The sequence below is a fragment of the Marmota marmota genome, unplaced genomic scaffold (assembly GCF_001458135.2).
Source record: "Marmota marmota marmota unplaced genomic scaffold, marMar, whole genome shotgun sequence".
In the NCBI taxonomy this organism is placed as follows: Eukaryota; Metazoa; Chordata; class Mammalia; order Rodentia; family Sciuridae; genus Marmota; species Marmota marmota.
Window position 1 is genome coordinate 1,053,094 of NW_025999891.1, and position 16,591 is coordinate 1,069,684.

General features: G+C 38.6%; 1 protein-coding gene across 5 annotated transcripts in view; it reads left to right on the top strand.

Moving 5' to 3' along the window:
- Smg6 (SMG6 nonsense mediated mRNA decay factor) overlaps positions 1-16,591 on the top strand; it is a 226,473-nt gene that overhangs the window by 41,091 nt on the left and 168,791 nt on the right. For all 5 annotated transcript variants that reach the window (XM_015500986.2, XM_048792891.1, XM_048792899.1 and 2 more), the window contains one exon: positions 15,676-15,737. In XM_015500986.2, coding sequence (XP_015356472.1) covers positions 15,676-15,737 — 62 coding nt within the window. The remainder of the gene's footprint in view (positions 1-15,675; positions 15,738-16,591) is intronic.

Below are 16,591 nucleotides of genomic sequence, written 5' to 3' on the forward strand. Positions count from 1 at the left end.
TGTTGCCTGTTTCACCATTTTAAGAATTGTTGAGATTGGTTTATTATTTATTAAAGTTTGTTTTGATGTTGCTGAAGTTTGTTTTGATGTTGCTGAATTTTCAAAACTACGTTTGTCTCTGTGTCTCTTTGGCCTTAATGTCCAGGTGATTTTGAGGTCTGTGGGAATCTGTATGATGTACTTGAGAGACGTACTCAAAGCCAATGTAAAGATGTAGTTTTGGCATCTCATGAATAACCTGATATCCAGACTTAAGCCAGAACTCTGGTGTTAGAGAATTTTCCAGCCTGAGAGAGAGGACTGAGAAAAGTCCTCCTTTGGCTCCTTACCAACTTAGACAAGAGAGCAATCAGCTGCTGAGTTCCAGCCAACTGGAATGTATGTAAGGGTTTTCTATAAATCATCCCTTAGGATCCAGCTCCTCTCTGTGAAGAGCCTTCCAAATAAGAATGAATCCTGTACGTTGGACCTGTTCAGTCTGCAGCTGCGATAGGAAGGAATAGAGTAGTGAGGTGTGTTACTCTGGGAGCCACTCACTTTATTTAGTAACATATTGCCTGTTGTGTGGGATAAGAGACTGCACCAACTTTTTTGTTTTCCCTGTGTTGCCTTTCTCACTGATTTCCTGTATTGGTTTTTGTTTCTTGGGGAGATATATTCTTAGTTCTGTCATTCTGTAATCCCTTTCTGCTCTTAAAGTAAAGAATTTCATCTTTCTGCCCTATTTTCACCATCTCAAATGTGATGTGTTTGGACTAAGATAGAGAATATGAAATAGTTATTTTCTTGGCTTATGGTGTTACTCTGGTCTGCAGACGGGTTTTTTGGCTCAAAGGGGATGCTCTGGGTTTTTTGAAATCTTTTACTTTACTTATAAATACTTAGTATTGAAGGTACTGCTTAGTTTTATTCTCCTAAGACTTAGTATATAGACTGTAAACCAGAAAAAAAATAAAAATATTTTCTATAATCTGTCTTTTTGATGCTGGAGTCCCTATAAATTGTATTAATCCCACTTTCATTTGTAAGAGTTCAGTGACTTTTTGAGTTGTCTTCCATTCACTGATGCAGAAATTTGTTGAGCATCTATTATTGGAATCATTAAATAATATCTCTTCCACATTGTTTTTTCCATGTCTTTTGTGCTTAGAGCCATCAGAGAGCTATGTGACTAGGTAACATGTTGGTAACCCATAGTATTACTTTTACTGATTTGTACTTTTGTGTACAATCAGCTTATATTAAGGAAAATTATATTAAGGAGACCTAGAGAATTGTTGCTGTTTCTGCCACATGGTGTCATCTTTGTGGAATCCCCTGGGAGAAAATTCTGCTTTCAGTATTAGAAATAGTTGTATGGGTTTTTTGTATTTTCTTTCATGCACATTTATGAATTTGTTATTTAGAATAATTCTCTCTCTATTTTAATTATTCTGGAGATTATAGCCAGACTGATAACTTCCTCTAATAAGTGTAAAGAATTTACTGGCATGCGTTTTATGTCTTGACTTTACTGCCAGTGACTTCTTTTATCTTTTTCTTTTCATCTTTCTTGTTCTTTTATTTTCTCCTAGTATGGGTGATTAAATCCAGGGCCTTGTGTATGCTAGTGCTGTACCACTGAGGATTATCCACAGCCCAGTTTTATTTTTATTTTGGGGCAGGGTCTCAAGTTGCTGAGGCTGGCCTTGAATTTGCAATCCTCCTGCCTCAGCCTTCTGAGGCTGGGATTAGAATTATATGCCACCACACCCAACTCTTTTCTTGTTTTTAATATGTTTTCTCTTGTGGTACAGTACATACCTTTGTATGTTATCTTAAATAACTTGGCTTTACAGTTTAATATGGACATTTTCCTCTTTTCACTTGCTTACTCATTTGTAAAAGCTCTTCTCAGATTAGCTTTTAGTCCCTGAAATGATCATTTTTTCCCTGCCCTCATTCAGATTATTGCATTAAATATTTAGTGAGTACCTTTATGTGTTGTTATTCTAGGCACTGCAAGGTAAATGATGTTGGTCCATCCCTCAGAGGTGTGGTGTAGTAACAAAATGGATGGATAAATACTTGCTTGTAATAAAGTATTACAGGTATGGTAATGTAAATATGTACACTGTTATAGAGTTAGTACAGAGGAGAAAAAGATTAACTGAGAAACATAAGGGTGGACATGGAAAGCCTTGATTTTGAAGGGTGGAAGAAATTCTTTAGGTAGACATGAACAGTAAGAAACAACGTAGATAAAAACATGACGTGGTTAGAAACTGCAAGGAATGGTTGCTTCTGAGATTCCTAGCCAAGAGTCTATCATTAGACTATCTTGGATCATGGTACAGACATTCACATTGGTGCTGTCTAATCAGTCATTTGGAACTGAGGATTTGTCACAAAGTAGATTGATTTGGGCTTTTGATTCACCCAAGCTTAGAAGTGAGTCCTTCAAATAGTTCTTTTCTGCTTTATTTTATGCATTAGCTAAGGTTGACTCACCCTAAAGTCATGCCTTCCATCATTCTGGGAAGCTTTCTGTGCCAAACCTAGCTTGGCTTAGGAATAAGTAAGTTATGCATTGTATTGTAACCATTGGCAATAAGTCCTATTCTTGCCCTTTACACTCACAGTAGGGCTGCAACTACTGAAGCACAAGAGAAAGAGGCATTGGGATAAAAACCCTTGATGAATTTGCATTTTTCTGGGATGTTTCTTTCTTAGTAAAGATGTTAACATCTTGTACTATCTTATGAAATTTTGAGCAGACTTGTGTCACAAATCTCAGAGATGCTAGGTCCTAATTTGTAAAGCAAACTATGTTGAGGCAGTTGACATTCTCTTTGAGGAATTTCTTTGGCAGGTTTTCCTTTAGACTTCTGCACAGATCTGTACAACAGTATTACTTTTAAAATACTTACAAGTGACATATGTCAGACTGAATAAGGAACGGGGGATGTAGCTCAGTGGCAGAGTATTTGCCTAGTATGTACAAGGCCCAGGATTCAATCCCTGGTACTTAAAACAACAACAGCAACAACAACAAAAATGAATAAGGCATTAATAGATGTCCTTGATAATCCTGAGAGGCTGTCTCTTTCAGAGTAGGAACCAGACCTTTTGTTGCATACCTAAATTTCTTGTTTTTTCCATGAATAAATTTCTTTATCTCTTTCCTCTGTAAAATGAGAATAGATTTGGTATTCGTTATTTAGTGCCAGTGTGGCTTTCTGTACCTAAGTGGAGTCACAGACTTAGCACAGTCATCTTTTTTTATGCCACTTTAGAGTTAGAATATTTGTAGGGGTTAGAACAAAGGATATTGGCTATTAGAATAAAGGTATTTGGGTTTTTGGGTTTTTTTTTGGTATTTTTGTGGAATAGCAGAAAAGGCTGTAGTAATTTTTAAATTATTATAGTATAATATATGTAGAGAAGAGCACTCATATCAAGGTGACGCAGTTTGGCAAATTGTTATAAACTGAATTTACTTCTTGTTTTTTACTTATACTACTTTCATTCTTTTTTTTTTTAAAGAATTTTTTTTAAAGAGAGAGTGTGAGAGAGAGAGAGAGTGAGTGTGAGAGAGAGAGAATTTTTTTTTTTTTAATATTTATTTTTTAGTTTTTGGTGGACACAACATCTTTGTTTGTATGTGGTGCTGAGGATCGAACCCGGGGCGCACGCATGCCAGGCGAGCACGCTACCGCTTGAGCCACATCCCCAGCCCTACTTTCATTCTTTTAACTCTAAACTCAAATGTTTCCAGTAGTTAATAGTAAAAGTGATAGGAATAGAACATTATAAATAAATTAGCAAGAAGTTAGTGCTCACAGTTTCCTTGCTTCCTGTTATACCTGTTAAGATCGAGTTTCAATGTTGAGAGAGGATAAAGAGAATGAAGGGAGAACTTGGAAGATAATGGATTGGATCAAAGGTAAAAGATTCAAAGGTATTTGCTATGTGTTTTGGATGATAAGAAATAAGACTAACCAAAAAACTAGCTGGAAGCAGGCCTTGACTTTAGTCACAGTGAAACTGAGTCTCACACCAATAGTGCTGTGGTTTTTGGCCTTAAACCGTCTGTCTGTTGGGGGGGAAAGTGACATCATGGCCTGCCTGCTCCTGGACACGCTTGCTTCTGGTTAAATGTGGAATTCCAGAAGTTCTGCATTGCTATGTTTATAGCCTTGTCTTTGGTGTCAAGGCAGATGCCAGGGTGTACCAGGCCATGTTGTCCTTGAATAATCCATTTTTATTCTAATGGTTTTCTTTTCTTTGTCCTGTTAGCTGCCAGTGAGGTAGAGTTGCCTCTGTTGATAAAGAGCAGATACAGAAGTTCACATCCAAACCTGAATAGCCATTTTTAACTTGAAACACTTTTCCTGGGAGTTGATGCACCAGAATCCTTCCCTTATTTGGTGCCTTGCTTAAATCTGAAGCTTGCTTAAGGTTGCCAGAGCTCCCTTTATGCTGGTTATTTGATTTTTGGTGCCCATAGCAGAGTAGTTGTGAAATAATTTTTTGTGGCTACATGTGCCTTAAATTGAAACTTCATTCTCCTTTGGATTTGTAGATTGGTTCTTGTTCCTCCCTTTCCTGAGAGATTCAGGGGTTTTCCTGTATTGTGGTAGGTGAGTGGGCAGAGGTTGCATTTTCAGATATTTTTTCTGAGCTGTGTAAAATTCCCTGATGATAGTGTGTAAATACACATATTCTTAGACTCTTGAAAACTCATTAATCAGGCAGATTTGGGATTTATCCAGGAAAATGTCAGTGCTTTTATTCATTTTATTGTTGCTCTTATTTTATTACTGTGGAAAATAGGCTTTTAATCACTTATTTTTTCTTGCTGGCATTATCTGAGGGTACAGTTAAGTGCTTCCACTGGTGTGCATGATATTATCTGGACTAGAAATATCTATCTACTTCCCTTAATCTGCAAAACTTCTCAGTTGGTTTGGCTTGGTAATCTCAGTGAATGATATGTGGAACCATTGATGGGTTTGTGTTTGAGATTTCTTTAGCTTTTGGTCTTTATATAAAACATCCCTGCTGTCTGTCTTGTTTCTGTGGGAGATTTAAAAAAGATCTCATACACTGGAGCCTGGGTTGAACTTGGGCAGTCACCTAACCTCTGTGTTCTTTTTCTCATCTGTAATATGGAAATAATAGTAGTACTTATCTCATAGGGTGGTGGTAAGGTTAAATAAGTTATTAAACATAAAGTGCCTTGAGTATTGCCCTGTACATAGAAGAGTATCATGAGGTGCTGTTAACTTCTAAAAGTACAGAGCCAGCTCTATAAATTCATCCTGTTCTTAGGTAAGTTGCTGTCCCTAAGCTTCTAAGAGGTGCTGTCCAGTAGTTAAAATCAGATGTTAGGACACATTGCCTTCAGTATGATTTATGTAGCCAGGCAGAATAGTAGAGCTCCGGATAGGTTGATTCTTCCAGTCCTTTGCTTCCATAGACTGGACCCTGTTTTAGCTTTAGAGTGTCTCTTTTTTTCCTGATATATGGCAAGTCAGAAATTATATGAATACTCTTATCTTTGGAAAGAAATCTCACGCATCCACCTCTCCATTCATTCCCATATCATCTACTGATAACTCTTCTGTCCTGGGAGATAGAAATGTAAATGAATTACAGTAGATGGGGTAGAGAGAGAAGATGGGAGGGGAGGGGAGGGGGGATAGTAGAGGATAAGAAAGGTAGCAGAATACAACAGTTACTAATAGGGCATTATGTAAAAATGTGGATGTGTAACCGATGTGATTCTGCAATCTGTATTTGGGGTAAAATTGGGAGTTCATAACCTACTTGAATCTAATGTATGAAATATGAAAATATGATATGTAAAGAGCTTTGTAATGTTTTGAACAACCAATAAAAAAAAAAAAGAAATGAATTGTTCATTTTAACTGAGTTGTAACTCAGTGGGAGAGTGCTTGCCTAGCATGTGTGAGGCACTGAGTTTGATTCTCAGTACCTCATGTAAATAAGTAAAATAGTGGGCTGGGGATATAGCTCAGTTGTTAAGAGTGCTTGCCTCAAATGCACAAGGCCCTGGGTTCAATCCCCAATCCTCAGCACCACCACCCCCCCACCACACACATATATACAAAGAAGAATCATTGGACTGGGGCTCAATGGTAGAGCACTTGCTTAGCACATGTGAGGCCCTGGGTTTGATTCTCAGCATTGCACATAAATAAATAAATAAATAAATAAATAAATAAATAAATAAATAAATAAAATAAAGGTTCATCAACAACTAAAAAAAAAAAAAAAAAAACCCTTGGGCCAGAGGTAAATTCAGAGGCCCCAAGGTGGGAGTGTTACTCATTCAAAGAATGGCAGGAAGCAAGAGTAGAGTAAGATTACATAGACCTTTTACATAGGACTTGTCAGGACTTTGACTTTTATCCTGATGTTAGTATTGTCTTTTCTTCCCCAGTCACTTGGGCAGATAGAGAACTGTTACTATTCAGGATCAGAATCCTTAAATTCTGATGGAACTCTTTCCCTTTGAATACCTTTGTCTGGGTTTTATCAAATTATCCTCCAAAAAGAGATGGAGTTAAAGAAATTCTCATAGATAGTGGTGAGTGTGCAGTTTCCCTACGGCATAAATATTTTTTCCCTGTGAATTTTTGTGATTTTTCTTTCTTTTTTTGGGGTGTGTGTGTGTGTAATATGTGGGCAACCTGTTTCATCACACAATTTTTCTTTCTTTTGTGTAATATTATGTGGGTAAACTATTTCATCACTGTTAGATCTATATTTTAGTAAGTTTTTCAGCAGTCACTTATTAAGTGTGTGGTAACAATACCATAGAAGGCTATTTTTAAAATATTATTGAAAGGAAATAAGAATTTCTAAATTTTCTCTAAAATTGAAGTCAGTATTTCATTTAGTGTGAGTCTTTTTTGAAAGACTCCTACATGGTTTTGGACTACTGCTGGTGATTACTTGGAACTAGAATCACTGGAATGTAGGGATAGGGATTTTTTTTTAATACCTTTATTTTACTTATTTTTACGTGGTGCTGAAGATCGGACCCAGTGCCTCACGCGTGCTAGGGAAGTGCTCTACCGCTGAGCCACAACCCCAGCCCAGGGATAGAGATCTTAATTGAATGTACAATGATCATCCTTTTCATCTGTCTTTCTTCTCTTCTCTGATTCCATTGCCATCGGGTGACTACAATAACAGCCTCTTACCTGGTCCCCTGGCTTCTAGCACCCAGCATCAAAAAACAACCCTAAATTTTTTTCAGTTACCAGAATAACCTTTAAAAATTGAGCTTTGTGGGGCTGGGGTTGTGGCTCAGAGGAAAAGTGCTCGCCTAGCATGCGTGAGGATTTGATCTTCAGCACCACATAAAAATTAAATAAAGGTAATGTGTCCACCTATAACTAAAGAATAAATGTTTTTAAAAAACTGAGCTTTGTGATGGATACAGTGGCATATACCTGTAGTGCCAGCAACTTAGGAGGCTGAGGCAGGAGAATTGCAAGTTGAAGGCTAATCTCAGCAACTTAAGTAGGCTCTAAGCAACTTAGTGAGACCCTGTCTTAAAATAAATGAATAAATAAATAAGAGCTGGGAATGTTGCTCAATGGTAAAGTACCTCTAGGTTCAGTCCCCTACTTTCCAATAAATGAAGTTTTGCTCATGCCACTTACCTGTTCAAGACTCTTCAACTTTAAAAAGACCAGTCTCTTTTTAACAAGGACTTCTACAGCTTGGCCCTAACTAACAGTTCAGTCTCCCTCCTGCCAAAGCATAATCTAGCAATGCCAGTCTAGAATACATTGCTCTTGGAACCATCACACATACTGTTTCCTTCGCTTATGATACATCAAAGCATGATTCCTTACCCACTTCAAAAGCAGCTGATTAATTCCATAATCTTCATCAGCCAGTTTGATTTAATTGACATTTATAGGGCTTAAGTTTATGTATGTACTCTTGGAGAACCATTTTCTGTTTGCTCACCTGATCACAAAGCAGGAGATTCAGCCATTTTCTCTTCTCTTTGTTCATTGCAGACACAGGGTGTCCCAGCTCCCCTACTATTTGGGTGGATGGGCATGAGAGTTCCCAGGGGCTGAGAAAGATGAATCAGAAAGAAGAGTCATTCAGAAAGTAAGCCAGTCAGAGCAACAGTGTTGCCCTTTGGCTGAACTTTCTCTTTTTCTGCATAAGTTTAGATGCTAAACTGGTGGCACTTTTGAACTGGTTGCTACAGATTGTCATACCATAGTACAGAGACTCATAAATTTTAATCTGCCACTTTCCCTGATTAGAGATGTCTTAGGAAGTGTCCAGGAGGCCTCTGGCCTAAGTGAAATCTTTGTTGGGCTTGGGTGTGTTTCTTTTCCACTGTCACCTAAACCTCTAGTGGCTTCTAAGGTAGGTATCCAGAGAGCCCCATTTATAGTTATCTGTAGCCTTTAGAGTATTTGAGTTCAAAAGATTTGAGAGCAGCAGTCATTTGATGTCATTTATGCTGTCGTAGAGTACGATAATGCTTTCACAAAAGCTGGCAAGAAGAGTTGTATTTAGTTAGAATCATACATTTGTGGGTTTTTAGCATTGGAAAGAATACTGTAAATTTGAGGTTCTCCTGAGGTGGTGAGAGGTGGGTGGTATCACAATATCCTGGGGGGTTGGAGTTATTTAAAACCACACTCAACTCATCATTACTACCCCTCTTTACCTCTTAACCCCTAAGAATCATTGCTGTTTCCAATACACGTGTGTGGTAGCCCTCAAGTGTTGTAGAGGTAGAAAAAAATTTTGAGACACCAGTATTTTAGATATTCTAGCCCAGATATCAACAGACTCTTCTGTCAAGGGCCAGATAGTAAATTTTTGGGGCTTTGTGGGCCATATACCCTCTGCTGCAGCTATTCAACACTGCCTTTGTAGGGAGAAAGCAGTCATAAACAACGTGTATTTTCTTTCTTTCTTTTTCCTCCTTCCCTCCCTTCTTTCCTTCCTTCCATACCAGGGGCACTTAACCACTGAGCCTCATCCTCAGCCCTTTTTATTTTTTATTTTGAGACAGGATCTTGCTAAGTTTCTTAGGGTCTTGCTAAGTTACTGAGGCTGGCTTTGAAATTATGATCATCCTACTTTAGTTTCCTGAGCTGCTGGAATTACAGAAGTGCCACTGTGCCTGACTTTATTTATTTATTTATTTATTTTTAAGTTGCTCAGGTGATACATAGAAATTGAGGGAATCACTCCTGCTGATCTTACTCAGCCTATTCATTTTATAGTTGAAGAAACATGTTAGAAAGTTGATGTGATTTGTAGACAGTTACCTAGCAAATAAATAACATAACCACAATTTGAGTCTGGGTCTTCAACGTTAGGATCAGTGGTTTTTGTTCATACTCTTTTGTTCTGTTTTCATTCCCAATAACATATGAGCAGTAAATACAGATCAATCACATATTCATAACTCCTTTATACCTGGTTCAGATTTCTCTAGTGATATCTAGCCAGGTACTCTAATCTCAACTGTTCCTGTGCATACTGGCTGGGTTTTCTGAAGTTGACTACTGATCTGACATTTAGCCCAGTTTCCCTTCTCTAACTAGGAGAGATAATGAAGTAATAGCCAAGAATTTTTTTTTCAGTTGTTAGTTGGACACAATACCTTTATTTTATTTATTTACTTTTATGTGGTGCTGAGGATCAAACCCAGTGCCTTGCACAAGTTAGGTGAGCGCTGTACCGCTGAGCTAAAACCCCAGTGATTTTTTTCGTTTTTTGGGGTATCAGGGCTTGAACTCAGGGGCACTCAACCACTGAGCCACATCTCCAGCCCTATTTTGTATTTTATATAGAGACAGGATCTCACTGAGTTGCTTAGTGCCTGGCTTTTTTTTTTTTTTTGCTGAGGCTGGCTTTGATCTCTCTATCCTCCTGCCTCTGCCCCACCAGCTGCTGGGATTACAGGTATACACCACCGCTCCCGGTGTGATTTTTTTTTTTTTTTTTTAAATATTAGACTATGTTGGAACAGTAGTACTAAATTGCAATGTAAGGGTGAGAGCCATTTTTTTCAAGGGGGTGAATTAGTTAGATTGTTCTGTTTTTTATTATTGTTATTTATTTTTTGATACCAGCGATTGAACCCAGAGACATTTACCCACTGAGCCACATCCCCAGCCATTTTATTTAGAGACAGGATTTCCCTTAGTTGCTTAGTGCCTTGCTCAGTTGCTGAGGCTGGCTTTGAACTTGCGATCCTCCTGCCTCACTCTCCCCAGCTACTGGGATTACAAGCGTGCACCACCACACCCAGCAAGAGATTGTTTTAAAAGGTATATTTTTCACTTAAATTCACATGGCTCAGATCCAGCAATCTAAGTGGGGCATCTCTGTATGGAACTTGTGCTTAATTATAGTTAATTGAGCTATCTGTCATTCTGCTCAGAACAATTCAGGGGTGAAGAAAGTAAAGGTGAAGAGTAATCATCATCCTTAGCCTTGGTGTGGCTCTTTGGTCTAAGTAAAGGATGTTCTACCTTAGCCTTGGTGTAGCTCTTTGGTCTAAGTAAAGGATGTGAGGATTGATTTTGATTTATTCTGTCATCTTACCAGGCATTTGAGTCAGGCTACTTGGCATGACTGTACTTTTTTTCTTATCTGTATCCTAGAAAGAAGAATATTTATGAATAACTTTAATTGCTATTAAATGATTATTATGTCACTGATAAACCTCCATATTTTCTGTGCCAGCAGCCCCTTCCTCACTTTATCATTTCCTCACTTCTCTTCTCACCCAGAGATATTTCCTGTCTAAAGAATAGTGATAGCAAGGAAGTCACTGTACCTCCTAACATCTTCATAGTTGGTAGGCCTTGTCCTAGGTTTGGAACATAAATGGGAGCTGGCAAGTCGGTATGTTATTTATCTTCTTGGATTATAGACTTTTTGGTATGAGGGACCCAGTCTTGTTAGACTAGGGGCCACAGGGATGAGGGTTGCAAGTAGATAGCCAGTATACTCACATCCTGTACCATCCTATGATCTCAGGCTTTAGAAAGGCTGATGAATGGGCTTTGATTGTCTATTGTGAAAATCTTTGACATTTTACTAACAGATACTTCTGAAATGTGGTCTCCACCTATGTTGTAACAAATTTAAAAGGACATATTCTGCTTTTTAAAACACAGTACATACCTGTAATCCCAGCAATTTGGGAGGTTGAGGCAGGAGGATTGCAAGTTCAAAGCCAGCTCAACAACTTGTCAAAGTCCTAAGCAACTCAGTGAGACCCTGTCTCTAAATAAAATCCAAATTGGGTGGGGGATGTGGCTCAGTGGTTGAGTTCCCTTGGGTTCAATCCCCAGCACCAAACAACAACAACAACAACAACAAAACAACCCACAACAAAATTGGATTATTTTTTAAAATATTTGGTATGTATGGATCGTATAGATTCCTTTTTTTTTTTTTTTAAAGCTACCAGGGCTTGAACTTAATCACTGAACTACATCCCCAGTCTGTTTTTTTTTTTTTAAAGAGCTGGGGCTCTGGCTCAGTGGTAGCGCACTTGCCTGGTATGTGTGAGGCACTGGGTTCAATTCTCAGCACCACATATAAATAAATTTAAAAAAATAAAGGTCTGTCAACAACTAAAAATATATATATATTCAAAAAGAAAGGCCTCCTCACTGTGCTTTGAAACCAGTGAGAATATGGAACACTTCACAAATTTGCATGTCATTCTTGAGCAGAGGCTAATCATTCCAGTTTTAGTATGTGCTGCTGAAGTGAGCACTCTAAAACATTTAAAAAATGAACCTTTGGAATTCTTTTTAATACTGAGCACTCATATAGTCCTTAAAATGATTCATTTTTCAGAAATTTTATTTTCTACACAACTTTGTAGAAGCAGGAACAACTATTTAAAGGTTGAAATTGGGCATATTTCAGAATCCCCTTCTGTTGTGTTGTATTGATGCTGCTGAGCAGCTTTTTTTCTCCTTCCTTGCTCTAAGGTTCACAAAATACTTAGATGTAACATTTGGGGGAATTATTTCCAGGGCTTGTATAAAGCATTTACTCCTCAAAATGCTGCAGTTTGTATTATTTTATTTATCCTTTCAGTCTGAGTTAGGTAGTGTCCATGGTAAAAATTCCATTTTACAGTTGAGGAGCAGTCCAAAACGTTTTATTCATAGTCCAACAGTGAGTGACAGGATGGACTTTATTCCAGAGACCTACCCATCCACCAACTGCCATTAATATCTCTCTGGTTAAACTCTGGAGTCTGCAGTGAACTGGTTTTGTACTTGAGCTAAGGAGCCTGGAGCCCTTAAATGATTCCAGCACACTTACAGGGATATACCCAAGAAGCCTTTGTAGTGAACAGTATTTAAATGTGTAAGGGAGACTTGGAGACAGATAGTCTCACATTTCTTTCTCCATCTGAGTGAGACCATCTTATGTTTTAACATAACATAGGTGTATGTTAAAAATTAAAAAAGTTTCAGAAATGGAAGTATCTGTGTGATGTGTTAAAGAGGGAGAAAATTTAGACTAAGGCTTTGCTGACTGGACTTGGTATCATTTTAGAGTTCTCCAAAGGTTCTGTGTCAGTGCTAGCTGACTTCATGGTGTCAAGGTATGAATATTGTTTAGGGCCCATTTTGATCAATGTGTAACAAATGAATCTCCCTCTGTGTAATATGCCTTCCCTTTAGGAGGCATCTTTGCCTTTAGTTTCCTTGTAATTCGAGTGTTAGGATGACAACAGAGAGGAACTATGTTTAGGGTGGTAGATACTTTCAGACTAAAGTAGTTCTTTTTAACAAGGTCAGGAGAAAAATGTGTGTGTGCTTATTAAAAGTTCCCTGTAGTTCCCTTCACTCCCACTAGTTGAAAAATGATGCATTGAAAACTACTTTTTAGGCCTGTAATCCCAGTAACTCTGGAGGCTGAGGCAGGAGGATCATGAATTTGAGGCCAGCCTCAACAATTTAGCAAGACCCTGTCTCAAAATAAAAAACTAAAAGGGCTGGCGGGACTGGGGTTGTGGCCAATGTTAGAGTGCTTGCCTAGCACACGTGAGGTACTGGGTTTGAACCCCAGCACCACATAAAAATGAAATAAAGATATTGTGTCCACCTACAACTAAAAAATAAATATTAAAAAAAATGGGGGGCTGGGAATGTTGCTCAGGGGTAAAGTGCCCCTGGATTCAGTCCCTAGTATCAGAAAAAAAGAAAACCACATTTTACTGTATACAATTAAAATATGATATTGGCAAATATGAATTCAGGTTATTAGGTGGGCTTCATCTACTGCCCTAAGGGAAGGATCTTTGGGAAGTGTAGATAGACCCATGATGTTCTCAAAATCTCTTGGGGCCTTTGGTCTTGGTGTTATGCTTGGATAAGGAGGATTAGTGTCATTTTGATTCTGCCAAATTACCTTTTACATGTGAATATCATGAATTTTTAAAGGATTCTTCCTGGTTATGAATTAGTTAACCAGTATTTGATGGACAGCTGTGGGAAGTTTAAATAGAGAAGATATATTTCTATCTTTTAAAAAAATCTTTATTTATTTATTTTTATATGGTGCTAAGGATTGAACCCAATGCCTCACATGTGTGAGGCAGGCGCTCAACCACTGAGCTGCAGCCTCAGCTCCTATTTTTATCTTTTTATTTGAAATAATTTCATCCCTACAGAAAAGTTGTAAGAATAATATAATACAAAGAACTCTCACATATTCTTCTCTCAGATTTCTCTAGTTGTTCACATTTGACCTCTTGCTTTATTTGTTTATAGAAGGTCAGGCTTGCTCTGTAGCTGTTCTTTACCTTTCCCTTCTGTTAAAGGAAGCAGTGTCCCTGGCTCTCACTCACTTGCTGTAAGGACAGTTATCTTCGAAAAAGTGTCCTGAGCTTTTTAACTACATAAGTCAATGTTCAATCTAGAATAGCCAATTGATATAATTCACTTAAGGCAAAGATAGAGACTGAAGTTTGTATGCTGAGTTATTTTCTCTTTTCTCAATAGTGGGGATTGAACTTGGGACCTTGCGCGTGCTAGGCAAGTGCTCTATCACTGAGTTATGTCCCCAACCCTGTATGCTAAGTTTGATGTTGAAGTCATTGGTAAAGTGAGAATTTACCCTTTTCCCGATACCAACCTTCCATCTGAAAGAAGGAATAAACTAGAAGTGTTTTTCCTTTGGCGCAGATGATTCAGGGCTACTGAATTATTTCTTACCCTATTAAAATTACCCTCTTGTGATCAAGATTCTAGACCTTCTTGTCTGACTGAAAGATCTTAAGCATATTGCTTCTATGAGACCAGGGAAGGTGATAGTGAGATTGGGTCTTTAGGTCATCTCTAGAGTTGAACTGAAAATTTCACCCTTTCCTTTGTTTTGCCCAGATGGAACTGTTGGCTTTAGAAACAGATTTTTCTAGAACCTTGAACAAGATATAAAGGCTCATGGGCCACATGTGGCTGGCAAATTGTGTTTGTGACTTGCTTAATGTTTAACTTTTTTTTTTTTTCCTAGTAGCCAATATTTATTTATTAGTGCTGTACTGGGAATTAGACCCAGGGGCACTTTATCACTGAGCTAGATCCTCAGCCCTTATTTTATTTTATTTTATTGTATTTTAAGATAGAGACTCTCTAAGTTGCTGAGGCTGGCTTTGAACTTGCTATCCTCCTGCCTTGGCCTCCAAAGTAACTGGAAATACAGGTATGCACTGCCATGCCTAGCAGTAGCCAATATTTAAAAGCCAGAGGATTTTAGCTGGGGGCGTGGTGATACATGTTGCCTCCAGCAGTTCGGGAGGTTGAGGCAGGAGGATCTCAAGTTCAAAGCCATCCTTGGCAACTTAGGCCCTAAGTAGCTTAGCAAGACTGTGTCTCAAAATAAAAAGAGGGGGTACTGGGGATGTGACTCAGTGATTAAGTGCCCCTGGGTTCATTCTCTGGAATGTAATATATGTACATACATACATATATACATACATATATACATAAATGCCAAGAGGATTTTATATAAAAACAGATTCCCGTTTCCAGCTAGAACTGGAGAGTAATAGCCCCAGGTCACTATTTTCCTATCAGCCTACTTTATTCCTGGCCTCTGTAGACACTTGGATTTTCAGCTCTAGACCCTAGAACTTAAACTTCAGTTTTAAAAGCTGGTGATGTACGATTTGATGATTATCCTTGGTTATCAAAGACAAGTTCTGCTTTCCTGGATAGGTAGAAAAATGTCTCATAGATAAGATCAGGGCTTTCTCCAGAATCATCCAGAACAAAATCTCTACTCCTCTCAGTCTCATGTTCATCCTTAAGGGAGCCAGAATGGCTTCTGGATCCAAGAGAGTTCCAGGCATCTTCGTTTATTCATTGCTTCATTCCCTGCACACAGGTACCATTGCCAGCAGAGGGTGCTATCCACTTACTGAGTCTACTTTTGTCTTGGCGCAGCTGAGCGACAGCTGTTGGGCATGTGCCCTGGGTCTGTGTGAGAGTTTGGGCATGTCCTTTTGGTTCCCATCCCCAGTGCCCACCCCTTAGGCCCTGGCCAGGTTATTGTGTCACTGGGGACTCTGTTCAGTAACAGGAAACTGGGAAAAGTTTAATTGTTTTCTCCTCTCTCTTTTTTCCCATGCAGCTGAACAAAAGGTTCATCCTCAGTTTTCTCCATGCCCATGGGAAGCTGTTTACCCGGATTGGGTAAGTGTGCAGGATGTTTATTTTATTTTCCTACATTACAAGTCATTTTGGAATTTAATATTGTTAGCAACTAGACTGTGTTTGTAACTGAGGGCACAGGGTGTGAATTCTTAGAGGCCTCCACCTTCTCTTGCCTTCATTCTCTCCTGCTGTGCTCATGAAGTTTAGGAAATATTACTCTCCGTCTTTCCATCTCTTCTTTCTGTACCTTTACCAAACTCCTCTTTTAAGGACAGTTTTTTTCCCAGCCCCCTTTCTAGTCCTCCTAGGGTTCTCTTTCCACTGCCTTCTGGCTCAGTCTCTAGTGAGCTCCTTGAGGCAGTCATGCTTCTTCATCCATGGGTGCAACTGCCAGGGGTCCTTCTTGGGAAAAAACTCTCCACTAATTTTCCTTCAAAGACAGTAGGAACATTTTCTTCCTCCATGTCCTTCTGACCCACACCCCTTCCTTCTGTGCTATGTTTCCTGTACCATATTGATGATCTCAGTAAATACCAAGACTGTTCTATGGTTTTACCATCCACCATGGATTTACTATAAGTCTCAGGGAAGGCAGTCTGTGCAAAACCCTATTACTTCATATTTTATTTTCCTAAAGTGATCCTAAAGCCTGACTAAATGCCTTCATATCAAAGCAGATGTATGCTAAATATCTCTTTGGTGCAGGTCCTTTCTGGGTACAAAACAGTGAAGAGAGGGAGAAGTGGCCGTGCTCCCAGACAGGATTTTAATATTTTCTGAGCTAGAGGTTTTATTGTAAGGTATCCTTTGAGGTGACTAATTTTAGATTATAAATCCTCTAGTTATTATAAGTATTTCCCTTTCACTTTCTGTCATAAACTTGCAAGTTTATC